Below are 27920 nucleotides of genomic sequence, written 5' to 3' on the forward strand. Positions count from 1 at the left end.
TATGGTTAGGGAGAAAAAGATATGAATAATTCTCACATCCTTTATACGTAACCTTCTAACTAATATTCATTGTTTTGGCTATGAAGTAACCGTTACCAGCTTCGACGAAGACATAAAAATCATTTATTCCGATTATTGAGGGAACCGTTTAGGAAGTGTAAGCGTTCTGAAAGTAATAGTCATGATGCGTGTCTGGATTTATAGTTTTATCCTATTGTTAAGTCTACGGTTCTATTATTGAGCTGGATTTGAAGTTTGCTTGACTCCTTGAGGCTTAGTAAGCATTTGGTCCATGTGGTATACAATTACATGCTGTTTCGGCGACATTTTGAATATGGCCTACCAGGCAGAACGGAGTCAAAATAATTAGCTGTACTCAATTAAGCATCTATTGTTTAACAAGATGTGACATATTAACTTGTCAGCATGTTTAAAAACCCCCTGTAACGGCAAGGAGGTATGTTTGATGGATTTTTGGTATCATACACACGTATTGCTCTTTATATCCCCAAAATTCAACCCAAGTTCGAGCGAGTGAAATCCATACGCCAGCCGCTTATCCTGAAGACGAACCAATATATTCGTCCGAAATGAAATAGTCCCTTCCTCCTTTGGCCCGCATGGGCATGGAACTGGTAGTAAGATTTTTAGTTGCCCAAAACTAAGAGCCAATCGAGTGGGCTCTGGCACCAAATCCAACGTCTGGTATATTATGATACTTATACGCCAACATCTTGCTGCGTATCCAATTCCCTTCTTCTACATCACGATACATTTTTTATCTTTACCCTGGCCTCTCGGGATGGCAGTTGCCCAAGTCACATCCATCCAGCCATCAGTATCATCCTTTTTCTTATTCTTCCTTCGTCCCGTCCATCCTCGGAGCTTAGCATCCTGTATATTTTTTAATGCTCCCCTCCTAGCCCGACTTTGTCGGCGATTTAAACTAGTATGATGGCGTAGTGACGTTGAGGTAAGCTGCGAAGAAGGAGGTGGCGGTGGAAGTAGGTGCGGTTCTCCATTGGCTACGCCGGAGATTGTTTCTAGACGCTCGACAGTGGGGCGCAGTAAATGTGCTCCTGATATTGGTCGGGGATGTCGAGGAACTGGCGCATGCAAGACTAATCCCGCCTGTTGTCTACTCACATCTAGCTGGCCGGGATCATCAAATGCACCAGTTACACCCGTGGGCGTGCTAATTATAAGCGGCTGGGCCGGCTCCGATGCTGGCTGTATTGTAGGAACACTACCTCGTCGAAGTTCCCGAAATTGGCTACCTCGACTACCTACAGGTACGCGCGGTAGGTGGAAACCACTTGACATAGGACGGGACACATCAGAACTATTCTGCCTACTATGCAAACGTGTCGTTCGTTCTGAGTATGGCGTTGGAGGTAGAGCCGCAGCTATAATATCCTCGTTGGTCCGATCCGTTGCTGGAGCAGAGCGGGGATATCCGGTAAAAGAAGCCGATGAAGCTGTATCGGGTCGTGGTGGGGCCCTTGGCCAAGTATGAGTATTTGAAAGCTTGCCCGTGACTGGGCTGTTACTAGCCTGCTCGTTATTGCATCCCGGGACGTTCGTCATAGATGACGGGGTAGTGGGGTCGAGAGGATGAGGAATTACCGACCCTGGACGGGAGCTTCCTACGATTTGATGCGATCCAGACGAGGCAGGTGTGCATTCAGTAGCTGAAGACTGCGCTACCGCTGACATTTGGTATGGACTACGCCGCTCCGGTGTTAAATTTACCGTAGCTTGACCTTCAGATACGTGAGAGCTTGTAGCCCTGGAAGGAGATCCAACGGGAGATACATCGTAAATATCGTCATATTCATCATCCGCTTGGAGTCGTCGTTCTTGCGTGAAAGAATGAGCTGACACAGGTCTGTAAGAATGAACCCCAGCAGGCCCAGCAGGTCCAGCAGGTCCAGCAGGTCCAGCAGATCGACTGGCATTTATAGAGGCATCTGCGACCTTTTGCTGCGAAGCGTGAGGATGCCAAGACATGTGGGATGACCTGTCCCGTAGAGGAGTTGTCTGTAGGCGAGGTAACTCCGGACGGCTGAAATTAGGTGTCATGGTCATTCGCGGTGGTAAGTTAGATGAAGCGGACGGGATCGGCGGAATCGGCGGGATAGAAGATGGAAGTGGAGGAACAGGGGGGATAGAGTCTCTCCTGCTACCAGGTAGGATTCCAACACCGGGAATGGCGGAGTGGTGTATGGAGTGACGCATAAAATCGGGTAAATCACCAGGGTCCTCCTTAGTATATGGTGGTGGTGGAGGTACCCAGTTATCAGCATCACTTTCATGAGGATGCTCAGCCCTTCCGTCAGCTCGTCGATACTCAACTCGACCAGCCACAGGCTGCGGGTTCCGTCGACGATTCACTGCTGCCGCAGTTGCAGCGCGGCGTAGCGTTGTTCCGGATCGTGGATTGGCATGAGCATAAGGAGCATCGAGTGCTTCTTGGGCCTCCTCAACAGAGACATCTTCTGTTTCCTCAATCGCAGCTGCGTGGGGATTAGTACGTGCTGTGGCCATAGGTCGTGGTACTAGCGGATCCTCCGAATCATCATTATGAGCAGTCGACGGACGTAATAATACATCAACTTGACGAGACGTAGTCGTTGCCATAGTCATCACACTGGCCCGGTTCCCTCTCCGCTGCGCCACGGTTCTCCGCCTAACAATAGCTACTTCTGTATCGATGTCGCGATGCTCCTCTTCTAGTACTTCCGGTTCGTTTGCGCCAACCTCAATTGTAATTTCCTTTTCTTCGCCATCCACCAAACTGTAGTCGAAATCAAGGATTGTAATTCTACCTCCATCCACGAAATCGATGCCGTCTTCCTCAGTTACAAGTTTAGGGGGCATCACACCTCGAGCAGCAATAATCAATCGTTCTTGTGAAGACATATTGCCAAACCCGGATACCCATTTCATATGGCTAACACCACATAATTGTGTAATTTTGCGCCCGCACACGAATGTGTTGCGATACTTGTCGCATAAAATCTGCCACTGCGGAACTCGGCCACCGTTGACTTCTTGTACTCGAGTAGATGAGCGTGCCGAAACTCCGCTATTCATACGGTTTAATGATGGGGGTCCATTTGGATCGGATGCCGCATGGTTGGCTTCCGGAACTGCTTCTAGGTCTTCGGGCACACCGTACAACCAAACATCTTTCCCTTCGAATCCAGCCGAGACGAGGTCTCCTTGGTAATTGGCAGCGGGTAGGGTACATGGCAACAAGGGTCCAGGCGAAGGAGTATTTGGGACCGGCCCTGTAAAATAAGTTGTTCCATTGCGAAGGTCATCAATCCGCACGGCGCGAAAAGTCTCAAAACTTCTGTCATAAGCAAACGCCCAAGTTGCCTCCATAGAACCTGATTCTTGCAGTAGGACAGCATGGCTACAGTCCCGGCTCGTGTTAGGAAATAGAATAGAAGTAGTCCACAGTGCACTAATGTTATTTTCTTCGGACATTTGATTCCCGGGATCATAATACGGAGCTGTCAAGATGACCGTATTAGGCGTGTAGGATGTTGTTGTCGTGCCTAAAAGCTGTGTTCCATCGAACGAAAAAGCGAGAGAATCGACACCATCACATTTCACTGCCCTTCGATCTGTTGGAAGAGCCCCGGGGCTTATAGAAGACACTTCAATGCCGCCTTCGTACGCAGCTGCTAGCACACTTCCACACGGAGACAGGGCAATCGCACGAGGAGCATGGTCCAAGATCAGTGACTGCGTTCGGCGAGGTGGAACTTTTCCCAGGTCATATAAATCAACCTGCATGTCAGTAGATAATACTGCTAAGAGACTACCATCATCCAAAATGCATGCGGCCGCTGGGCGGCGTAATATTTTAAACTCCCGCTTAACGGCCAGTTCGAGTTCTCTAACATCTAGGACAAATATTCGAGACGAATTATATGCGAGTAGATGATGACCCCTAGGAGAGGAACTGAATTGCATTCCTTCGCCACCAGGGGCAGAGGACGATCCGATACAGTTCGAGATCAGCCTTATCGTAGTTGTCTTAGGGCGTAAGTAAGCCTCAAAAAGGTTTCTCTTGACTTCTCGGGCGAATAAGCGGCGGAGATTAGGTAAGTTATCATCATCCGACTTTGCGACAGGTGCGACGGTATGACTGGCGCCGTAGGATTCGCATCGAAGGAGGTGATGTGCGTAGAGATGGGCTTGCTGGGAAACACGCCTCCATTTTGAATTAAGAAGGACGAGAGATGCGAATGAGTCAGGGTCGGTCAATTGAAGTATTCTAAATTAATCAACATGTCAGCTGCTAATAATCGATGTAGCTAATAGTAATTAATAGTAACATCAAACCTACTGCTCTATAATCTCATCGGGAAGTTTGTCAAAAGCTGAAGGCGAGAGCTTGCCGCTGGAAGCACTTGGCTTTTCGTCCATACCGGACGTTTGAATTTCGGCAGACATGAGAGAGTGCTACGAATGACACCAAGGACAAGAAGTTATAAGTAAGAACGTCGCGATATATTAGAATAGTAGTGCTACGCCATGGTTCAGTAGAAGTTTATTTTTTATTTGGTATGGTCGCATCCGAACAGAAAGGGGAACAAGATTATCGTTTCTCATGAACGACTTGTCTCGGCCTGTAGTATTGCACAAAGTTGAAGCAGATCGAGCGGGGAACCAATAAGAATAGAAATGAAGACGTGTGACAAAGAAAATAAGAGGTGACGCGGCAGATTAACGCTGGGGTAAGATAGAATATTGTAAACCTTCTCGCCTTTGCGCGCGCCCCCTTGTGATCCTTGTGATAGGAGACGATGAAGGACGATGAAGGACGATTAAGGACGATTGGGGGGGCGGAGTAACAATTGGTAGCAATAGTTTTTTAGCAATGCGAGCAGGCAATGGTAACAATTGGTTCTGACCTGATTAAGGCAAGTAATAAGGTGCGTAATGTACCCCCATGTCCCTTGTAGGTTCTCATGTACGCCGTAATACGCTGTAGGTAAGTGGTACCGGCATATATTATGGGCATGTTTAGGTACCTACCTACCTACTACCTACTAACCAAGCCTTGCGCAGCAGTCAGCTCCCCTCGGAACATGTCACCTAACCTAGCCTTGTTTCGCAACTACCTAATTTAGGCGATGCAATGGGTAATGGGTGCTGTACCCCGTTATTAAGCCTAAACCCAGCTGAAACCATAATGGCCTTATAAAAGATAGGCCTCATGTACACTTTTGGTTGCACCTAACTAATCAGAATAGATATATCGACCAAAATGGTAAGAGTTATCGTTAGTGCATCGTATACAAGTCTATGCTTTGTCTGTATTATTACAAAAGGAGAATATATATTATATTTGGGAAAGTGCATCAATATTTCTTAATATTGACTAGCCACATGCTTTGTACCAAATCACTCCGGGTACTTGCGTCTTCATATATCACATCTTGGCAGGTCTTGAGATAGTGCATGTACCTACCTCATGTGTATACATATATGTCATATGTGGGCTTTCTCCGCAAGCAGACGTGCTTGCTCATGTACATGGGTATAGTAGCCCTGTTTAAAACATTAACTAGCTTGATCGAAACAACTTTATTATCACTTAAAAATGTAAATCAAACAGATCAAATTCTAATACAAAGTTTTAAATAGTTATTCATTATAACTGATAGAATTGATATTTCTGTCTTGAACTACTACCCAGTTAATAACTTTCTTAATTAATACAACATTAAAAGTATGTACTGATACTAAACGTTAATCCTGCGGGTACTTAAGATATACGATCTAGCCAACCATCTCCATATAAGGCTAGATAAGTCTATTTTTGGATCTAAAGTTCCTCATATATCAGAACCTTAAACCCAACTATACCCGTTTATCTACTCGTAGCCCGTCGAATTATACGACTTAAGGAAATTTGATCCTTTAAATACACTTTCGGTCGCATTTCTCCCATATTTGTATTAGCAGGCTACCATTGATATTACTAAGATGTTGCCTTATTCTGCACCTAGGAATAAATACCCGTCAACCGTCCCCAGCTAGTCAATACGATTTACAGTTTACCTAGGTGTATGTAACAAAACCTCAAAAAGCGATGTGACCTAAGCTTAACTTCACGACCCTTCAAAATATACAGGGTTGCCTTGCAATACGCCGAGATTACTCCTCTGAAACTGCTATAATCAACTTGATGACGTATGTAAGCAACATACCTAGCTAAAACTTATCCATTAACTAACTAGTTAACTATTAAGTACCTATCAACTTATGTAAGCTAGGTAGCTATTTCGTACCTAAGATTTCAAAGTCCCTCTAGTTAATCATATATCAATCTCAAATGTCTTAACTATGCCATGGGAATAAGGCACACGCGCATAAGCTGCCTTTATGCAGTGGCCTTACTAAGACACATAGTCCTAATGTCTGATTATATAATACAAAAGACACTAACAACTTAGCTACCCCGGGGAAATCATGGGGAGCTTACACTAAAGCTCTCTCTTAATCCACTTCATGACTTTAGTATGATGTCAGGTCTATAGCTAGCAACTCAGCTTTATTGTTCAAGACATTGACGTATACCATTTCGAGACTTACGGATTAGGAAAACTAGTCAAGTATTCTCGTAATAATACTCGTAATAATATTATACGCGCTCAAGTTGTTGATAGATATTCTAAGAAGAAAATAGGCATTTCAAGACTCCGAAGCTCCCGTTCTCATAACTTAACCCCGACAGACCTCATTTTCACTCAACATGGCTACTGCTAAGTGTAATACTCTCAACGTCTCTACAAGAGACGTTGCTGGGTATCTTCCGATTGAGAATTATGGCATGATTGGGAATATGAGAACTTGCGCGTTGGTAAGCATGGATGGGAGTATAGGTGAGTGGAACCCTCTTTACCTACTCAAGTTTAAATATTTTATTAAATATCAAGAAAGCTAACAAGAGAACGCTTTGCCTAATAAGATTTCATGTGCTGGTGAGGTTTTCTTATTATGGTGTCTTCTCAGGTTTATACTCGACCTGAATCCACCAAGTCTCTCGCAAAAGGGGGGGGGTTCTAGAACATGAACCAAGGCAACCTATAATTAACTGTCTCTTACTATATGAGCAATTTTAGAATAATAAAAGGCAGTTTTGATGTAGAATTTAAGCTAACTCCATCCATAGGCCAGACTTTGACTCCCCATCCGTGTTTGGCCGTCTCTTGGACAAGGATAAGGGGGGCTACTTTAGTATAGCCCCCCCTGAGCCTGCATCATGCACAACCAAGCAGCAATACCTCCCATCAGCCGCCATCCTACAAACTCGTTATATTAGCGAAGAGGGTGTCGTCGATGTTGTAGACTTTTTCCCTCGTCCCAAGGAGTCTACCGTTCTGTCTACGAAATACAAGCACAGTGCCTATCGTGAGGCTAGGAGTGTATACGAAGAGCTGAAGAGATGGCTTGTTCGGCGAGTCGAGTGCATTCGCGGTCAGATGTCATTGGGTCTGTTGTTCCTCATCCTTATCATAAAAGTCGGGCTACTAATATGCGTTAAGACGTGGACGTCTTCCCAGCGTTCGACTATGCGAGGGAGTCTCATACGACTACCATACTACAAGACGTGCAAGGGATTGACAGTCCCCAGAGCAAGACTGTCACTTTCCACAGCAAGAGCCTGAAGCTTCAGCTTGATGTCACTATCGACTGCGGCGGTGGAGAGTCAGATACTTGCCCAACTCTTCTTTTCAAAAAGGTGCAGAGAGAGGGTATGAAAGGCGAGGGGGTTGTCGCCAATTTTACGCTGCAAGAGGGCCAGGCAATTTCGTTCGTTATTCGAGAAGATATACAAAACCACGTTACGGAGAACATCACGAGTCCGATCCTTGATGCTAAACAACATGACACGCAAGCGTACTGGTTTAACTGGCTCTCTAAAAGCAGTTATAAAGGTGCCTGGCGCGAGGTGGTCATGCGAAGTTTCATGATATTAAAGTTGCTAACCTACGAGCCCACAGGAGCCATAGTCGCGGCTCCTACATTCTCGATACCCGAAGCGATCGGTGGAGTTCGGTAGGTTCTATTTCTGTTATGTAAGCTACGAGGAAATGACAATAATTAACTAGGTATAGAAACTGGGATTACCGTTTCTCCTGGGTTCGAGATTCTAGCTTCACAATCTACATCCTACTGCGGATGGGGTTTACGCAAGAAGCGGACGCTTATATGGAGTTCATCAGTGAAATACTACGGAAGACTACGGCGAAGGGCAGCGATCTGCCGATCATGTTTACTATTAGGGGTGAGACCGATATACCGGAGCAAGAGCTTGACCATCTCGACGGCTACAAAAGTAGTAGACCGGTCCGAATCGGCAATGGAGCCGCATTCCATAAGCAATTCGACACATATGGCGAACTTATGGACGCGATATATCTTTACAACAAATATGGAAAGCCTATATCATGGGACACTTGGGTTTCGGTCCGCAAAATGCTTGGTAAGACGTATAGCCAAATATCCCCAGATGGAAAATATAACGACTGACTTTAGACAGACCACGTTTTAACAATACTTCACGGTATATAAAACACCACTATCTAGAGGAAACTAAGCACTAACAAGAGAGCCTCTAAGAACCGGATATGTCGATATGGGAAGTCCGCAACAACAAGCAACATTTCGTCTACTCGAAAATAATGCTCTGGGTCGCTCTCGACCGGGGTCTCCGCCTCGCCGAGAAGCGCTGTCTTCCGTGTCCCAACCGCGCAAAGTGGCTCGAGGCTCGAGACACTATTTACGAGGAAGTCATGGAGAAAGGTATCTACATAGCAATCCTTCTTTTCACATCTCCACCCTCACCAGCATACCACGACTAACTCAGAAGATTAGGCTATAACACAGAAATGGAAAGCTTCATCCAAAGCTATGAAAACAATACTATCCTCGACTCGTCGATCCTAATCGCGCCCTTAGTCTTCTTCATCACCCCCAACGACCCGCGCTTCCTCAACACCGTCGACCGCATCCTTCTCGCGCCGGAGAAAGGCGGGCTAACAAGCGCAGGCCTAGTCTACCGGTATAACACGGAGCTCGCCAACGACGGTAAGCCCCCCTCTCTCCCCTCCCCCCTAACATCACCCACCTTCCCACCCCTATACGTGCCTAATCTACTAACACAACTCACCCACCCCAGGCGTCGGCGGCCACGAAGGCGCATTCAGCATGTGCACCTTCTGGCTCGTCGAAGCGCTAACCCGCGCATCAGTCTACGAGCCGCGGTACCTCGAGCGCGCCGTCAACCTCTTCGAGAACATGCTCAGCTTCTCGAACCACCTGTCCATGTTCTCCGAGGAGATCGCCCGCAGCGGCGAGCAGCTAGGCAACACGCCCCAAGCTTTCAGCCACCTGGCCCTTATCAGCGCCGCCTTTAACCTCGACCGCGCCCGAGGCTACGCGAGGAGGTGAGGATTCAAGAATCGGCCGTGACGCCCAGATTGGTTACTTCCGTAGTACTGTCGCACTAGGGTGGCGACGGAGAGAGAATAGGGGCTGTGGCGAAGTGGATGGCGATGGGAGGAATATGAGCTAAGATGCTTTGATACGTACCTACCTAGGTACCTAAGGCTAGGTATTTTAGATATTAGCAATAACAGGATATTTCCAAAGCGGGCAAAGTCAAGCTACATACCTCTTTAAAGAAGAACCCTCGTAGTCGTGAGACCCGTCAGCGATTAACCCAGCCGACCTAACTGTACAACAAATGGACCGCCTGTGCCATTTCCAAACGCACGTAACTCGGGTAGCAAGAGATACAGATGCACTCGCTCGCCACCCTCTTGCGACCATTCATACTCCCTAATGACATCACGGAATATTCCCTAGCATCGAGGGACCAACCGTTATGATTCTAGAACGAACAATATCATGTGCTTTCGAAGACCCAAGTTATCGGGCCAACGCCTAGATTCATCCTGAGAGCAAGAGTTATAGGTTTAGAATGCAATTCGCATGTCGAGGAAGCACGAAAGTACAAGGAACAACGTTACCTACGTACACGCATAGGGGGGTACCTAACGTAAATATTGATTTTATTTGCTCTAGCTACAATAGTTCCGAGCACAGAAATGTAGGTACATTTGGCAGTTTCTTGCTCACTTATTGGACATTCTTAGGGTGGTAAGATAATCAAAGTTAGCATATGATCTGTTGCAAGAGTGAGAGTGTACCAAATGAATATCAACTAAACGAAAGACTCGCATTCGGGTATCTTCCACCAATATTAGGCCTTGGTAAGAGTGAATATGACTCGCTGTGTTAGATAGCGCGACAGCTTTTCAGATAACTTACTATAAAGGCACCTTGCGTCCTTAGCAGCGTATAAAGCGCAGTATTATCGAATAGTTTTTCTCAAACGACCATACGATCAGGTAGCTCGAGTGATTGCTTACCATTTTGATAACCCAATTCCCGAAAGAATGACTCTGCATGCGACGTCCAACCCTTCCTCTACTCATAGTTTTCATATATGGTAGGAGTTAGGCTAGGATGACTGCCTATTGTTTTTGACTGCCACGATGTGGGAGTACTGCCAGTAGGTCCCCCTTTCAAGACATTCCTGAACTATGTCTTCCTCCTCCCACCACCATCGCTCGGCGTGGACAAATTTCCCCCATATCTCTTGCCACAACATTCTTGAGATGAGACATCGGAGCTCACTTTCTACTGATGTTTGGTCCTTCATATCTTCCGTCGTAGTAGCGCACTCATGCACCGCACGTACGGAGATAGTTGTGATGGTGCTTCCGAATCCACGAAGTTTTGCAACAGCTAACCAGGCGGGAAATGTGTCACTTGGTAACGTAGTACGACACTTCTTTTCAAGTTGTATCAAGAGATTCTCAAATAACCATTGCCGCAGTTTTGGACCCATTGAAGATGAGACTGGTTGGGGGTCTATAAGGGTTAAGTGTAGAGCACCGCCGGGGGCGAGGCAGCGGTAGATATGACGGAGAAGTGGTGGGATCTCGCTCGAAGGAAATAATGCAGGCATAGGTAGACATGTTACAGTTGAGTATAGCTGCGGAGCAAGCGGCCGAGAACCTGCCGATGCAGATATTGCTGGCACAAGTAGTGGTTGGACGTTTGGAAATAAATTTGGTGATATTGGCTTTGGCGATAAGTGTGATATCGAGGCTTGCGGGTGTAGAGCAGCAAGAAACGAAGCAGATGCTAGTCAAGAATATGTTATTAGGAAAACTTCAAATAAAATGCCTCCTCAATAGGGTACATACCTTGAGATTCGTAGAGTGCAAGGATCCTAGCAGATCCAGGGGGCTTTGACGAATCTGGACTCCCGGGACAGCTATCTGTGCACTCCATGAGCGGAACATATCCCTCGTGTTGTAAGGCAGAAAACATCCAACGTTTCTTAGTCATCTCAAGTTCTTTGTAAACCGTTGCGTCTGAAGAATGGCCCATGCTAGATTTGATATTGGCAAGCATAAGCTCTGGACTTGCTGCTGCCATCATTCGAACTTCACGTTGTAGCGCCGCAAGACTCGGAGACATACATCTGTCGGAATCGTCACTGATCAATGAATTATGTAATCCTTCTTCGTCGGATTGGGCTGTCGCTTCTCTGTTCGGAGTGCAATCCCACTCGTGGGGGGGCTTCCAGGCGTCCGCATTTCCTAGCCTGTCGATACCATTCCATCCCGGTGTATATATGCCGGTATTATTCTGGAATTCGATAGGAGGTGGCGTATGCGGCGACCTAGAAGAGGGCCTCGTAGATCCAGGATCATCAAATGCTAAGAAGTTCCTGGGGAAAAAAATTAGGATAATTTGGGTCACCACGTTATAAGCTTCGTAAACTTACGTTCTCTCCGAGAAATCCGGTATTGGTGGTGTTGGGGCCTTTGTCTGGCTAGCTGAGATGTGGACTTCGGAAATCAACTGGTTGATGTCCGTGTCTGGATCATGGGGCGAGTACACGACTTCGGTAGTTCTTGTGATGAATGAAGATGGCCCTAAGGTCTGAATCAAATACTCCGACTTCGTACTGGTAGTGGCGTCGCTCATGGAGGCCCCGACGCCAGTGCTATTGGTAACTGCAGATGGATCCGTCCATTTCGACAATGTGGAATCTACCGTAGCTGAGAATTAGTGATTATATATATCATCTAAAAAGATTTAGGCTTCCCACCTGGCGACGACAGACTAGAGACATCGGCCGCTTCCGAAACTTGGGTAGGGAGATAGCCTCTCTCGGCGGGTTTTACGGTAATCTCCGATTCATCCTGATGGTGAAGCAGAGTCTTGACACCGTAAGATGATGTTCGGTTGATCTTGTTAAGATTACGAACTGGAGGCGCGGGTGATGTGGTCAGGTCCTTCGACTTAGGCGACGTTGGGGTCTTCCTTCGGCTTCTAGCCGAAAATATTCCAAACCCCCGGTCACTAGAAGTTGAGCTCTCAGTCGAAATAGATTGACGACCATTCTCAGACTTTTGCTTTCTCTCTTTTTCTTTCATCTTAGCCTCTTGCTCTTTTCTTACTATCCGCTCGCCCACCAACTCCCGGTTGGGATCAGTCCAGAGAACGTCGAACATGATGGCTACTTATGGTCAACTTGCCATCTAAAAGCTTCCTGTAAAGAATTGGTATCCGTCACGGTATAATCGGTATAATGATGGCAGGTTTGGTGGATGGGGACTTTCAAGGACTCGGTGCAATCGTGACACAAAGGTAGTGTAATGACGGGCCAAATTTTCATCGGCAGTCAAGTTAACTTCTAAGAGGGATTGAATGAGCCATGTTATTATTATCTGGGATTAGAAGAGTCCTCTTCATAGATCCCTTTCGTGTTGGTTTTAATCAGGTATCGGATAGATCGGATGGTTAAGGGGCTGGCTGATTAGGGGGTCAGAAGAATAGAGGTTCACCAAGATGGCTGAGTTTCGTGTACGGTAGTATTGGTAGAAGATTCAAAAGTCCCGCCACTTGCTGTTGACGAATTGAGTGCCTCAATTGTTAGAGTGACACGGAATTAGTGATGGGACTCGAAGTGAAGTAAGGATGTAGAAGGCAGTAGGTAGGTTTTGTAAACCAAGACATATAAAGTGGAAGATAGGAGAAGTGATGAGACTGGATAACTACTACCTGAAAACACCTGAGAATTCGAAGAAGGTTGGAAACTTAGATTGAAAGGTGAGACAAATTTGAAGCTGGATCAAATTCTAAGCCGGTTTTGCATCTCGAAATCATGGCAAGTACTCATAGCAAGTACATCACCTTCGTACCTGCTCGACCCGAGAGATAGACCGCGGGAGCCTGCACTAATAAGATCGAGAGATGCACCTTCCCGTACATTTTCTCTCCAAATGCCTCTTTGACACTTCCAAATCCGCTTCGAATTATCCCCGACCTTTCCGGAATGACATATCTAAGTGTCAAACGATAAACGCCTCTACTCCACTCTGGTGTTTGTTTGTGTTTTTTTTTTTGTGTGCGTATGTTTTTTTTCTCATCAGTGGATCCGTGTTCAGTTTTACACCTCGGTCTTTTAGGCTGCGGCGAAGATCGTGGTCTTTAGGAGGTAGACATAAGAGTGCGTTAAATTACGTGGAACAGATAAACCAAATCACTGCTTCCAGGACCGAGAGTTCTTCATCAGGATAGCATCATAGAGCAAGTTTAAGGTTATTAAGCTCTTTTTTTCTCCTTGACTTCTTTTTGTCCTCTCCTTAGTCATGGTTTATATATACCTGTTACTATGAAGGATCATCCTTACCTAATAGACGGCATGGAGTGCGTACACTCGCAACCAACATATTGCCTGGCCAACCTATGAGGCTTACGATTAGAACTTTAAGTAAATGCTCTTCGTCCCATCAGATCTATTCAGTAGCTTATAAATGCCCACCTACACACCGTTTTAAATCTATACCTCTTTAACTCAAATCACATTAGCCGTCACCTACGTTGTAATACTTAATGGCCCTTATTAAAGATATAACTGCCCAAGCTTAATATACATATGATCCTAGATAGCTAACAGTACTACTAATGGCTACGATGAATGAAAAGGTTGGTTCTGTAAAGGGTGGGATATAAGAAGAGTCTCACCTCCTATCTGGGCAATCTAATTACTATCTTATTCAACCCTCATAGCAACTATGCCACAATTCTATCATCTTAGCCAAAGACCCGAAATTAAAATATATATCTCTATTAAATTCCTTACTATAATTAAGCCAAGAGGATGAAATACTTTCAAGATAGGCCGAAAAGTCGAGCTAAAGCGTTACGCCACAAGGTCGCCCCCTATTATATATGCTACGGAGAGATAGAGTGTTCCAAAACGCATCGCAATTTTCAATTCATTTAGAGCACTACCAGAAGCGAAGCGAAGAGTCTTAACGTAAAGGTCTAGTCTCTCACGAACACGGGAGTCCCAAACGACCCCACCAAGCACCCGACTCCTTGGTTTCCAAAAACAATGTCCTCGAGATCCGTAGACTGTAGCAGGATCGCAGCAAACATTAGAATGCGTACCAGGATACCCGAACCACGCACGTTTGGAGAAGCGCTGCAGCGACCCACGCATCGAACCCATGGATCGGGTATCTGTGGCTGGAGACAAGGTGCTCGAGCCGTCACTACTCCGCAGCAGATCTTCAGATCTAAGAAGTCGGGGCCGTATGACGGCTTTCAAGGCAAGCGACCTACTTGGGGGCTCAGGTGTTCCCGCGGGTACTTGCTGAGGTAGATAAGCGATGTGTTATTCTGTTCTGTAGATGGTTGTCTACGGGACGAGTTGAAAGACGTTACATTAGGTGCATATGTAGGGGCCATCCCATGCGCTTGCTTGCTTTCGTACCTGCATATTCCTACGCAGGAACAGCATCATGGATCTATAATGGGTGTTTGCGATTGCGCCTCGGTTTGTGTGTTCCTATATACGCCTCCTTATCACACATATGATATTGTTAATACCCTACCTATCATCTCGTATAGTTAGAGGTAATTAATAGAGTAGAGCTTGGGCTAAACATGTGTTTTGACGTTCTCTAGTACGCGGGTAACTCGGACCTTCATCGTATAACCTATGGAAGCGAATCCGACGAATCTCTTCCAATTCCATGGTTCCCACCAGAGCGTGTTTGCTAGATGCTCTATATACGAGCGTACAGTACGCGCATGCTGTGGATGTATTCGGCCTATCGTCCATCTGATAAGCGCATAGAGATCTTTTGGGCATATGGTAGAGACACTAAGTGTCTAACTGTCGAACTCAAGGCTCGAGCCAAAAGAGCGCTTCGACAGCACGGACGACGCCACTGCATACACTAATCATCTATTAGGAATAGCCGAAAGTGATAGCCTTACGGAGATTGACGGTCATGATCAAGGGATATGCTTGCAGCTTTGTAATTCTCTCGAAATGATGACCTAGTACATAAGTTTAGCCGTTGAGCATGTGAATTCATAATTGACATATGTAACGAGGCTGCTAGAGGAGACGAGTAAAAGGGAATATCTTGAATTTTGCACGTCCCTTGCCACCCCCCTGGTGGTCCATAATCAATTGCCAGCGGAACCGAGCACTCTGATCACTGCTGCATCTGGGACGCGATGGCACGTCATGACAGGTCCAATATTAGGTCCAATTCGCTAGACCCGAAGCCACGGGCCATAGCTGCATGGAATACGGATTGCGACGGTGAGATTTCTGCGTTACCGAGAATTTTTCCTCCTTGCGTCGGTTTGTAACCCTACTTCTCCTTTTGACGTTTCTCCGACAGCTGGACTAAGAAATATTTAACATTCTATGGGAGACTAAAAAATAACGGCATTATCATTCCGTTAGGCATGTCAGATCTAAAAGAGGGAAAGAAATCTTGTCTTCCTCATTTGGGGATAATGTCCATCACTGCAGAGAATTCGTATGTTATTTATGCAGGTACATGGTTCTTGGGGCAAGTAGCTTTACCCTTTCGAGCCTGAAAGCTCAAATTCGTGATACTTGATTGGCTAATAGATCCCCAGGGTGTTTCATCAAATACATCGTATGTCCCTATGAGAAAGTCGAACTTAACTGCCGTAATCTTGAAACTTCTTATGGGACCTTCCCTCCTCGGACTTCTATCCTGCAGGTTTTATAGAAAACAGGTTTGTTTTAATGTGGAAACTAATATTGGGAAGGGTTTAGAATATCCTAAAGATGTATGCCGACAGTAGAGGGTTGTTGATATAGCCAAGTAAACATTAATTCTAGAAAATCTTCAATCTTGCTACGCCTCTTACCTGCGCGAACATTTCAATCTCGCGTAGTATTTATTAAGATTGTAAAGCTATAGTACCACAGTAGCAGATCAGCCTTATGGGCGCTATATTCTTACTGGTCCACCTCGCTATAACTTATATAGCACATACTATAGCTTACCTACCTTTACCCCAACAGCTAGGTACGCCAATATGCTAAAAGGACCCTTGTGTCTGTCATCAGGAACGCAATGCCTTAATGTATGTATGCCAAGGGAACCCGACAGGCAAGTTCCGCATCCTATTATGATCTAGGCCGCCTTAATGCTTCTACGGTTCCTACGGATACTTAGCCTAGCATAACTTACATGGGAAAATCACCCTATTCATACTCTATGCCTTAGGTTAGATAGAAATCTATCAATGCTAGCATTATACCCAGGTAGTTGTGCTTTTCAAACAGTATTGATAAGTCAATGTCTTGAACAGTGCGCCCGACAGAACTAGGATAGGCCAGGAGAATACTCTCCAAATCACACACGATGTTACGTCTCTAACTAGATATTCTTCTCCCGGCGAAGATCTTGCCTTTCACCGCCACCTCCTCTCCTTCTAATTGTAAGTCGGTAATATCGGAAATAAAGAACACACATGCAAAGAGGAACAAGATACTAATGAAGCATGCGATGCTCAAAGTTGTATCGCTGGGCTAGATCTATCACTATACATATTGGGTACCTGCATATGTGGCCGCTCAGCTACACATCATTAGACCTAATAATTCGTACATTACAAGCGTAGTATACGAGTATTTAACTCGGTACTCAAGTAGGAAGGTTAATAAGAAGCTTTTGGCCGCTCTCGACCCAAGAAAGCTTGAACTTCTCCATATTTTGACTACTTTAGCGTTAAGGGGAAATGGTCGACCAACGAATCTTACTCCTCTCGTCCCGCTATGTCGAGGGGCAATACTACCTCATAGCGGAATCACACCTATAACCCAAACTAAGCTTCTATCCTAGTTTGTCCCGAGCCATCTAACTGACCTTGGCAAAAGGCGAAACTCAGGGGCGCTGCAACAGATTGACTAAATCGCGTATCGTTCAGTTAATAATTCATCGCTGGTAGAGTTTATATAGTTACAAGGTTTCGGTATAAGCGAAAGGCATCGCTTGTTAAGATACATATGTGCGCTTCAGAAGGGGGATAAATAATAAAAATATAAACCAAAATCTAATATTTGACACCGTTATATCGTCTACCCTTTCGCATCCTGGTGAGATTGCGACGTCCTGCTGCTATTAGCTAACTCCGTCATTGATTCGCTCTCTATGTCTTTATGTGAACTTCGGCTTGTAAGCCTGAATGCGAAATTTCGTTTATCCTGGTGTTCGTTGCCGTACTGGCTCAACTCGGGGCGTCGTCCGGTGATACGGACCCGGATATCTAAAAATGTCATCCTCACTGCCTCCCAACTTGTCGCGACGTATATCAGGCAGTTCCAGAACCCCTGAAGTGGTAAGACGATTGCGCTCATAATCTCGAGGGATGCTAGCACGCTATTCGTATTGACGATACTGTACACGCGATTCGCTGTCGAAGGAAGCCAAGTAACAAGGAGCGCCGTAAAGAAGAGGATGGCACACTTGCTATATGACCACGCAGCATTATTGGCCTCGAAGTTCGCCCTTCTCTTTTGCGATTTTGCTCGTGACTGGGCTGCGGCTGGTGTCTGCGGCACGTTGCTCTGAATAGGAATCACGACGTCCCCCTCTTGTGCTTTGCCGCTACCTTTCGCATTATTCGACGATATTGTTACCGAGTACGACGGGTTGCTCTTATTCATGCCGAATCTTCCAAGGGGTGCGAGGTCGATTCCACTTCCGCCCTCTCCAGCAGCTTCGGACGTGACTGTTACTTCGGTCGTCTTCACTGAATAGGGGTCGTTCATATTCAATGCATCGGGATCGTGGGCGCTGCTGCTAGCGCCAAAATTTCGTAGTTGCTTGCGCTTCTGATATATGTCTTTCCCTGCTCGGATATAGATAGCCATTGTAAGTAAGATAACAACCCTGAGTAGTGTTAGCAATGCCAATCTTAGAAGCATTAATTCACGAGCCCTTACCAGACAGGACCGTAGAAAGTAATGATCCGAAAGATATCCCATCCCGAGCTAACCCAACACCATAAAGTGGCATTGCCATACATCCTTCCAGCCGACTCCGTTCTCACAAAAACGTAGGTGAGCGCGGGAACGAATGGAACGCCGTAACATATTAAGAGGTACCTGAAGTTGGTATCGCGTGAGTTTCCATGCTTAGCTTTTAAGGGGTAGCGGTTGAGCTTGAACTAACCATTTTTCCATCATACGGAGTTTACCGGCGTCAAACTTGTAGTAAAAAGTTAAGTAGACATTAAATGCCATAGCCAATGTCCAAAAGGCATCAGCGGGCAGGAACCTTGGATAGTTTAGCAGGTTGAGCAAATATGTATTGGCAAATGACATACATTTGTATAAGAAATCCTTGAAATTGGCATCCAAACGTATCAATCTCCATCACGTATCTTCTTGACATCAATGTTCCAACGTTGGTCATCATATTACCGAAGGAGGCATAAAAGACTAGGCGGTTAATAGGCTTGTGGAAAGCCTTCGAGAAGGTGAAGGTAATGATAACGAAAAGACATCCCAACAGCGAGAATACGGAGCCAACTCGTTCAATGACACTGATCGCCTCCAGCTCCCCTTCTGTTAAATCACGCCCCATTTTCGTATAGTAGCTAATCTCAGATTCGAGGGAATTGGGGTGTAGTTGGTTCGATGGTTGGGCTCTGAGCTAATATATCGTACGAACAGGAACGGCCCGCTACCGAATGGGTAGTCAAATAGAGATATAGAGATGTTAGATCTATGTTTGCTTCACTCGATATAAATATGAAAGCTGCATAACTGGCCGAAGGAACGCCTGAGCCATTAATCAACGTTTTACTTTCCAGCAGGGCGGGCGAGTTGACATCATCCACGTGAATCGGATGTGCTAACTAATATAAGTCGTCAGATATCGATAGGGTTGAGTTAGTTAGATGTGTTTACGATTCATGAATCGTAACGAAGTTCCGCGGCCCACTTGTCCACCCATAGTATCAACAGTCGGGTCTCAAGAGAGTCTTATAGCTCTAGCGTCCACTTACACCGGACCTCGTAAACGTATTCGAGATAACTGGCATGGGTCTAAGCCTTGCCTATCGATGTGGATATTCTGTAGAACATCTTTGGAGGGACAGAATAACTACTAGATATGTATCTCCTGAATTCTGACTAGGATGCCACGCGACTAATAAAGAAAACCCTGTGTATATTTTATGGCATGGTCCAAATGCTTGGCTAAAGCGAACTAGAGAAAGGGTTTCGACTCCCGGGAGGGTTCCTCAGATACTAAGACCAATCAAATAAGAAATTGAACAGTAAAGAGAATTTGCGGCAAGTATTGAGAAAAGGGCCCGGGCATGACAAGCAAGGATAGCAAGTTGACTATTCTGGGATTTGACCAGCAATACCAGCCAGAGAAATAGTTACAAGCTGTACATAGACAACCAGGATGTTTCCGTCCTGACCTGTAGGGTGTTGACGCTGACGTGCGTCTGTGCCCACTTCGTTGACAGACAGAAATTGTACTACACAGTATGCAAGTGTGGGCTTTTCTCCAACTCATCTCGAGCAGCTAAGGCAACCCCAGGATATGTGGATAATAGTCGAAACATATCCAGGTAAACCCGGCTCCATAGTCCCTTAGTAACATTTTACCCCAACTTGGCGGACGATGGTGTCCTCGCCAAGCAGACGGTTAGCATGTCGAGCGACAGGAACTAGGAACAGTGTGGTTAAGAGAAGCGATTGAGAGTAAAATACCTATTATGTAGATAAGACTGCTGATGATGATAATATGTAAAGATTATTGGAAAGTGTGCAGAAATGCGCCTCTGTAGTCATCTGTGGATGACACGAGCTCAGTAGAGTAGGGGGAATACTACTGTGATAGGCAATAATGGTTGCTATCAAGAAAGCCATGTTATTACCGGTGATTCCGACTGTGGATAGGCTGGCTGGCTGGCTGGCTGAAGTAGGCATTACTGATAGATACTACATAGTATTAGAAGAGGACCTTTCCAATGAGAACAAGCGAATTGATGTTTGCCCAGGCCGCGTATCTTCAGTTTTCCTGCAACAACGATATGGATGTGTACGTGTTTCAGACGTGAGCAAGCTGTTCTATGTTGCGATTGTTATGCTGATGTAATTATACTTGATTATAATTAATGCTCACGGTTGATGATCACGGTTGGAATAAGTGCTGACGCCAACCGTGGTAAGAAAAAGTTGGCTTGTAAATATACTAGTGTATGCAGTTAGCAAGACAGGGAATAATCTGTTTATTACCTAATATGTACCAAGCTATTAGAGTAGATTCGTCTATTGAGTAATATGTAATATGGCACGTGCACGTTTTATTATGCGGCCCAAAACTTAGAGGATTTTGAATGAGGTCAACCACGATTTCGCAATCTCCACGTGGTAATCTATTATACATATCTACCTAACCTAGGTATATACTAAGCTCTATTTCAGGGGCCTTACTATGGTTTGAGCGTTTACCTGGTTCATGCTGCTTCATCGCCAGGAGATCCCTAACATCTTAAAAGAAAAGCTATGGTTAGGGTACAGGGACGAGATCAAATAGATCAAACCCATGACCAAGACTTATACACTAGAAAAGACCTCCAAGTTAACTTCTACATAGGAACTAGATAGGTAGTGATAAGTCTACGATATCAGGTATTTTCTTTAATCGTTCTCTTTGTCAGACTTTGGAATCGCCTAGCGTTTGTAGGCTAATATAGGTGCTTGCAAGCTATTTTCGTCCCGGTTCCGGTCCGAATTGTCTATCGAAATTAGTGTTCCTTATACAACTTAGACAGAGCTATGGTTTATTTACTTGATCCCTACTAGATACCCAGGTGAGCAATACAGCTACATCTCGCAAGAACTTATATGTACTCTTTATCTTGGTTGCGCACCACGATATCTAGAAAATATTTCTAAACAGGTTTCTCCCGTGAACCCCTCGTCTAGCGCCAAGAACCCTTGTCACGTTAGTATTGAAATAACTCCCGGCGTCGGTGACTTCTTTTTGATACCTTGGGGATCTGGGGGAAGTATTCAAGCTGTCTCATGGCCCAGCCGCCAAGCAGTTAGACATCTTTTTGGATGTCAAAGCGTATGCGAAACCTCTTCACTTATCGCGAGAACACACAGGGCTGTGCAGAGCACTGCATAATCCGACGTCGTTGTCTTTATAAAATCTCCGTGACTAGTAAACCCACCCGGGGAATCCTAGAACTGCCGCGGGTACTATCTCGGACCCCCGATGCAGGAGCAATCACATCTTCAAGGTTGTGCAGAACTTCGTATCCTATCGAGATTTGGATATAGCACGATGAAGGTAAGTTGGAACGTCCGTGCGATGTAACCGTGTCGACAATAGGTTCTATCAACTACCGTACCTGCCTATCCATCATTTTCGTGATGGCAAGAGGTAAACCGAGCGCGGTTAGAATTTCCTAGAGAGAACCCGATGGAACTTCGGGATACTATCCTTTACGATGACGATGTCGAGGTTTGCTAAATATTGCTTATATTGATTAAGAAGCTGTCTCTTACGCCCTTGGGTGAAACATAAGAACAGGAGAAGTTATAGGCCAACAATAAAAGCGAGCTTATATGTAAAATGGCATTACGAGCCTTTCCCAGCATCTCAACCAAGCATATTACACCCTCACTCAATACTTCTTCAAACCTAGGTCCGAACAATGGACCTTTATTTCTCACCAACCAACCTTATCAGCGTTGAAACTATGTCTCATAATAGATATTCGCCTAGATTCATAAAGGTCCATGGCTTTCAGCAACCGACACAGGTGTCAGGCGCTATTCGTTCGTTCAGTTATGACTCTCCCCACCTTCACATTCTCCATTGTCTCCTAAGTGAATCTTGAGAACTGTTGCATGACTACTGACGAGTTCTTCCGGACTGTCTGAGGCCCTCTTTATATACCAAGTTAAATAAGACGACTCAAATATCCTTACTATGGAAAACTTCTAGATCTCGCGGTCCCTACGGCATCAAATTTCCGCGGGTAGTTTTCGTAACCTACGGGGGACATCGTTACCTTATGTACGGAAATATCTTCCTTTATTTTCTAGAACCTGCCTACTGACTTTATAACACCTATGTAGTTGGCTTGCACCCTTTCAGGAGATAGAAATCAGAGAACTTCTAAGATGGAGGAAGCCCCCTTTAAGAGTTACCAGGCTCCTCTCAGTTGTCCTAGGAATCGCAGTGTCAATATGCCTACCAGAACCTCCCCAGCAACCTCAGTCACTGGCGGAACTTACAGACGTTTCGCCTGGAAGAACTGGTCATATCAAGAAAACGTTCATCAAATAGCTTAGAGAGGCATCATAGAGAGAGAGTATTATAGAAGTCATGGCAAGGAAAAGGAATGATAATAGATTCCGGGGCTCAACGACTTGTGCTAACAATAGGCGAGGCCCGCGAAGTGTAAACTTCGATGATGATTACCCCATGGGCGGTGTTAGCTCTTCGGCCGCGAATGATCGGCACTCATCGAATAGAAGAAGCAGCCAGAACAACTACAATCCGCCGCATGGTCGAGGGCGATCGCCATACCGCGGAAGTAACAGGAAAAACAACCATGCCCCATCCTTCTCGCAGGACCAGCACTCGCGCAACAATCACAATCCTCACCACGGCGCACAAGGACACAGAACCAACTCTCATAACAACCCCAACGCCAACCCTAACAACAAACACAACCGCCGCAGACACCCCAGGGCCGCAAGCACAGACAACGCCGACGCCGAGTTCGACGAGAGCACCAGCATCGACGACCCGTTCAACTCTTCATTCTTCTCCCCGCGACACACCCACAACGGCGTCTACAAAAGCAAAAGCAACAACAACATCCGGTCCTGCACAGAATGCAGTTCCGTCCGCCGCGCGAACCTGCGCTTCCGGAACTGGGCCGTGCGCGCCTTGACCCGGTGCAACGAGCGCTTCGCCGCGTGGGCCAACGAGGTGGGAGTCGAGTTTGGGACGGGGGATGAGATGGACTGGCAGCCCGAGCCCGTGGTGCGGGTGTTGCTGGTCAGTGGAGACGTGTCGCCTACTTCTACTGCTTCTCTGCCTCTTATTACCCAGTTTACAAGCATGGAGGGCCAGCAGCAGAAGCAGCAACAAGAGCAGATAGGTCCGGTACCAACACCTGGGCCGTGGGCTTGGCCCCCTTGGTCTGCGCCAACAGCATGTCCGCCGCCTGAAGCCGTTCCGGCGCAAATACAAGACGGCGGTGGGCTTGCGACGTCCCAGGGAAATATGCCGTGCGATGGGCTATGTGGGGGCGATGGTAATGGAACTTTGTCGATCTCAGGTTTCGGATCGCTAGGTGTTGGCTGTGGCGAACTGTCGGGGCCTTTATCGAATCTCAACCCTGACGTGGGCCTCAACCAGTGAAGCATAAGGGATCAGGGTAGACCCTGGGGAAGTCCAAGACGACTAAATATGTGCGCGCAAAATTATCTAGACAACTCTCTAGATAGTCAACGATCTATCAAAGTAGATAGTAGTAAGTAGTAGAGCTAGAGGTATGAATGTTTATGTTAATCATTTGAGGAGATATTATTCACTAACACCTGGCCCTACTAGACGTTGAGTATCGTAGAATTAAGCTCACGCAAATAGATAAGGGCGCTGGGGCATGTAGGGTGAACACAAGTGGAATAGATAATGGTCTTTTTCTCTCGTGTACTATGCTGACGGTTGATAAGAGAGTAGAGCTACTGGTCTCGACATGCTAGCTAGAATCACAATGATATAGGCTGAGATACTAGATCTTGACAATACGGCGATGATATACCTTATAACAAGAGATTGAATAGACAAACGTGTGGATCGAACTGCTTGCGTGGTATTGACCAGATAGACTTTTCCCTATGGAAACTGATGCACAGATGAAATATCAATAAACCGACCCTCCGAACGCCTAGTCGCCGTTGCCTGATGGGAATAACTCCATCCCACGAACCACGTGGATTATGATCGTTACATCAAGACCGTAATATAACACAAAATAGGTTGCCTTCCTCTTAGCCTATAAGGTGCCTACTTCGCCTCTTGGTATTGTCCAATCACGATACAATGATCTCGTTCATAGGGTTCTAGTTACGATAGTTAGTGGTAAGCAACTTTGATAAGAGGAACAGAATTCGTACCTAGTGTCAGTTGTTCCTGGGGCTTGATACGCTCTGCTCTCAGCTTCTGCACTTCCTGCGCGAAGACTGCTTCAGGGGCAGCTGTGCTGTCAATGCAGTTCGCCTTGATAGAGATAACTACACCACCGCCAACTTTCAGGAACATGTGTGCGTTCAGCGCAACAATACGGGCCTGATCAGGTTGAGCAACATCGGCAAAGATGCAGTCGACCATAGGTACGAGCATGCGATACTTCATGGGGTGTCGTGCATCCTCGACAATAGGGATGACGTTAGTTCGGTTTTGGGCCATGTTGACCAAGTCTCGGCCAGATCGGTGGGAGAATTCAACGGCGTAGACATTTCCAGTAGGGCCAACAATATCGGAAACGTGAGAAACCGAAGTACCAGAGGCAGCACCCAAGTACAGAACCTTGGACCCGGGCTTCATGTAGATGTTGTCGATACCACCGATAATACCGGCTGCCAACTTACTTCGGAAAGGATTCCAGATTCTGTACTCGACTTTGGTGGTAATAGGCGTACCATCCTCGGCCTTAGTGGTATTATCAATGGTAACCCTCTTCTCGCCGTAGACTTCGATGCCAGGGGCAACGCTTCGGGTGAGCAAGTGATCCTCCTTGCCGCGCGAGACGAAAACGCCTTCGTGACGGTGGGGCTCCTAAAATATAGTTAGTATGATCATGTTCACGAGCCAGCATATAACGAGGCCTATGACTTACAACAACGACTCTGGCACCACCTCTTGCGCCGCCTCTCCCGCCACCGCGTCCAGCACCGCGAGGGGCACCTCGTCCTCCTCTTGGGGGACCGCCGCGACCACCACCACCACGCCCACCTCGGTCACCGAAGCCGCCTCGGCCACCACCTGTAAGAGTAGTTAGTTAATAAATAACATTCTAAAATATAGAGCTCTTAGGATTCGACTTACCTCGTCCACCACCTCCACGGCCGCCAAAGCCACCTCCACCTCGTCCACCTCTGTCGCCGAAACCACCTCGGCCGCCTCTATCACCAAAACCACCGCGGCCACCGCCTCTACCTCCTCGTGGAGTAAAACCCATGTTTTAAAAATAAGAGTATAAGTTAAGTATTATTCTTGCGATATTTGCGATAAGTATTATCGCGTCGTTTGTCGCGTTAGGGGTTTCGCGAAGACAATTGGAGAAAAAGTTATGTTAACTTTAAGCTCCCATAAAATTTCCTTCGAGCTTCAGAAGAAAAAAAAAAATTTTGGAGCTAAAGGTACCGCTGATAGAGTTCAATTGAGAGTTTACATGGCCCGAGCTCCTATCATATTAAAGCCGAATATTTACCGTAAAGATTCATGATAAAACTTTGTTATCGATAAAGGAAAAGGCGCTTTGACCAAGTGGGGCTCTCTACATCCAAAAATTTGAACAAAAGCAGAAAAAGTACGTACCACTCAGGGCAGTAAGCGAGGGCACAATTCAATTTCCACAATTTGAACTTCCCCGAACTTTGACTTCGCGAAAATCTTCAATCCAACAAACGACATCGAGTCCATCTCCCACCTCAACACCACACAGCAGCCAAGATGGTACGTTTAGAATCCCGCTCGAGTGAATTCGTCGAATGCACATTTGTTTTACGACAACCGCAATTTCAAATTCGGTATACGACTTGAGTGCGCACAGTTGACGACTTCTCGCGATGCAAACAAAAAAAAACACCCACGAATACAGGAAATTGGGTAGCTAATGGTGATATATTCGCATAGGTTCGATACGCTGCCACCGAGATTGACTCCGCGAAGTCGGCCCGCGCCCGTGGCGCTTACCTCCGTGTTTCCTTCAAGAACACCCGAGAGACCGCTCAGGCTATCAACGGCTGGAAGTTGACTCGCGCCGTCAAGTTCCTCGAGAATGTTAAGGAGAAGACTGAGGCCGTCCCCATGCGACGATATGCTGGCAGCACTGGCCGAACAGCCCAAGGTACGAATATCTTATCTTTACGGATTTACCTCTACAAGACTTCAGAGTATTGGTGGGGCGGATAAAAAAGAATTCAATAATATTTGCTATGCGGTTATAGCTATTGCGATAGACGAGAAAGCTAACATGGTCGATCCAAACAGGCAAGCAGTTCGGTGTCTCTAAGGCTCGATGGCCCGCTAAGTCTGCCGAGTTCCTACTCGGCCTTCTAAGGAACGCTGAGTCCAACGCCGATGCCAAGGGCCTCGACACCAGCAACTTGATCGTCAAGCACATCCAAGTCAACCAGGCCCCCAAGCAGCGAAGACGAACTTACCGAGCTCACGGTCGTGTACGTATTCCACATTTCTTTCTTCTGGCCACTAGGTTTCACAGGGCTAGAAGAAGTTTTACATAAAGGTGGTTTTGCTAATAAGCCATAACAGATCAACCCTTACATGTCGAACCCGTGCCACATTGAGCTCATCCTGACCGAAGGCGAGGAGGTTGTGCAGAAGTCCGAGTCAGTCGTCGGCCGCGAGTCGGCTCACCTGAGCTCGAGACAACGCGGTGCCCGTATCCGCAAGGCCATCACTGCCGCATAGATTCCCAAAATAAGATAACGGGGACGAGGCGGTGAAGGTAGGGGGGTGTGACGATTAATGGAGATTAAAGGTTCGGGGTTAAAGTTGCTTTCAAACTCCAGGTGTCAAGGCGGTTATCGTAAAGCATGGGTCTAGGTATTCTCTGGCATGCAACTCCGCGAAATCAAAAATCTTCGTGGATTTTCCCCCAAATAACGCGCAAAAAAGTTTCTGAACGATCATCTCTTGCGTCTTCTGTTTTTATTGTGACAAATTGCTAGCCCTCTACGTACTTCTAAACTCTTTACTGTAGTCCGTTCCCTCTATCTGTGCTCTTTGGTCCGTCAAGATTGCCAACCATCAGCCAGAAAAATAAGGTAGAATAAGATACGAAGTATATTCTAATCCAAGGCATTTGTGCTTTTATTCCTTATATGCCTCTCTTCTTAAACCACTTGTATGAAAAGGCAGATGTCCTCCTCTACTAGTAAGTAGCAAAGCTTACGAATGGCTTCCTCATTTATATCTTAGGTGAAGAATTACATTAGCGTAGTTAGACCTACTGAGGCATTCCAACTACCATCGCCTCGCTACGCTTAAAATCCCACATTTACTTGAACTACGAATTAGTATGTTATCACTTTTCAGAGGAAGCATTTCATATGGGGGTATAATCAGTCATTATTACTGAATGTATCTCATCGGGGGTCTACAAAGTATGTAGTACCCAGAGACAAGCAAAAACTAGCAAAACATCTCAAATCCGCACCG

At 46.1% G+C, this 27920-nt stretch overlaps 7 protein-coding genes across 7 annotated transcripts; 3 read left to right on the top strand and 4 right to left on the bottom strand.

Annotated features, from left to right (window-relative positions):
* Nucleotides 1-1958: 1958 nt before the first annotated feature.
* Nucleotides 1959-4470, bottom strand: GL218_07244 (uncharacterized protein; the record flags this gene model as incomplete). The annotated part of the gene is made up of 3 exons (XM_033583993.1): nucleotides 1959-2055; nucleotides 2117-4291; nucleotides 4364-4470. 3 exons carry the CDS (start codon nucleotides 4468-4470, stop codon nucleotides 1959-1961), a joined length of 2379 nt encoding a protein of 792 aa, XP_033433272.1.
* A 2308-nt stretch (nucleotides 4471-6778) lies between these two features.
* On the top strand, nucleotides 6779-9480 carry GL218_07245 (uncharacterized protein; the record flags this gene model as incomplete). The annotated part of the gene is made up of 9 exons (XM_033583994.1): nucleotides 6779-6908; nucleotides 6995-7007; nucleotides 7199-7518; nucleotides 7572-8085; nucleotides 8145-8512; nucleotides 8570-8593; nucleotides 8650-8832; nucleotides 8905-9117; nucleotides 9209-9480. 9 exons carry the CDS (start codon nucleotides 6779-6781, stop codon nucleotides 9478-9480), a joined length of 2037 nt encoding a protein of 678 aa, XP_033433271.1.
* A 1075-nt stretch (nucleotides 9481-10555) lies between these two features.
* Nucleotides 10556-12626, bottom strand: GL218_07246 (uncharacterized protein; the record flags this gene model as incomplete). The annotated part of the gene is made up of 4 exons (XM_033583995.1): nucleotides 10556-11244; nucleotides 11307-11836; nucleotides 11894-12161; nucleotides 12221-12626. 4 exons carry the CDS (start codon nucleotides 12624-12626, stop codon nucleotides 10556-10558), a joined length of 1893 nt encoding a protein of 630 aa, XP_033433270.1.
* A 4913-nt stretch (nucleotides 12627-17539) lies between these two features.
* Nucleotides 17540-19049, bottom strand: GL218_07247 (Cyclic AMP receptor-like protein A; the record flags this gene model as incomplete). Its single annotated transcript, XM_033583996.1, has 4 exons — nucleotides 17540-18353; nucleotides 18407-18568; nucleotides 18636-18740; nucleotides 18790-19049. The coding sequence occupies 4 exons, from the start codon at nucleotides 19047-19049 to the stop codon at nucleotides 17540-17542; spliced, it is 1341 nt and encodes a 446-aa protein (XP_033433269.1).
* A 3876-nt stretch (nucleotides 19050-22925) lies between these two features.
* GL218_07248 (uncharacterized protein) lies at nucleotides 22926-23873 on the top strand (the record flags this gene model as incomplete). Its single annotated transcript, XM_033583997.1, has 1 exon — nucleotides 22926-23873. The coding sequence occupies one exon, from the start codon at nucleotides 22926-22928 to the stop codon at nucleotides 23871-23873; it is 948 nt and encodes a 315-aa protein (XP_033433268.1).
* Nucleotides 23874-24521: 648 nt separating this feature from the next.
* On the bottom strand, nucleotides 24522-25695 carry GL218_07249 (rRNA 2'-O-methyltransferase fibrillarin; the record flags this gene model as incomplete). Its single annotated transcript, XM_033583998.1, has 4 exons — nucleotides 24522-24577; nucleotides 24632-25292; nucleotides 25354-25499; nucleotides 25563-25695. The coding sequence occupies 4 exons, from the start codon at nucleotides 25693-25695 to the stop codon at nucleotides 24522-24524; spliced, it is 996 nt and encodes a 331-aa protein (XP_033433267.1).
* Nucleotides 25696-26189: 494 nt separating this feature from the next.
* GL218_07250 (60S ribosomal protein L17) lies at nucleotides 26190-27170 on the top strand (the record flags this gene model as incomplete). The annotated part of the gene is made up of 4 exons (XM_033583999.1): nucleotides 26190-26192; nucleotides 26373-26586; nucleotides 26730-26917; nucleotides 27012-27170. 4 exons carry the CDS (start codon nucleotides 26190-26192, stop codon nucleotides 27168-27170), a joined length of 564 nt encoding a protein of 187 aa, XP_033433018.1.
* Nucleotides 27171-27920: the final 750 nt, after the last annotated feature.

Source organism: Daldinia childiae, assembly GCF_008694065.1.
Source record: "Daldinia childiae strain JS-1345 chromosome Unknown Scaffold8, whole genome shotgun sequence".
NCBI classification, from domain to species: Eukaryota; Fungi; Ascomycota; class Sordariomycetes; order Xylariales; family Hypoxylaceae; genus Daldinia; species Daldinia childiae.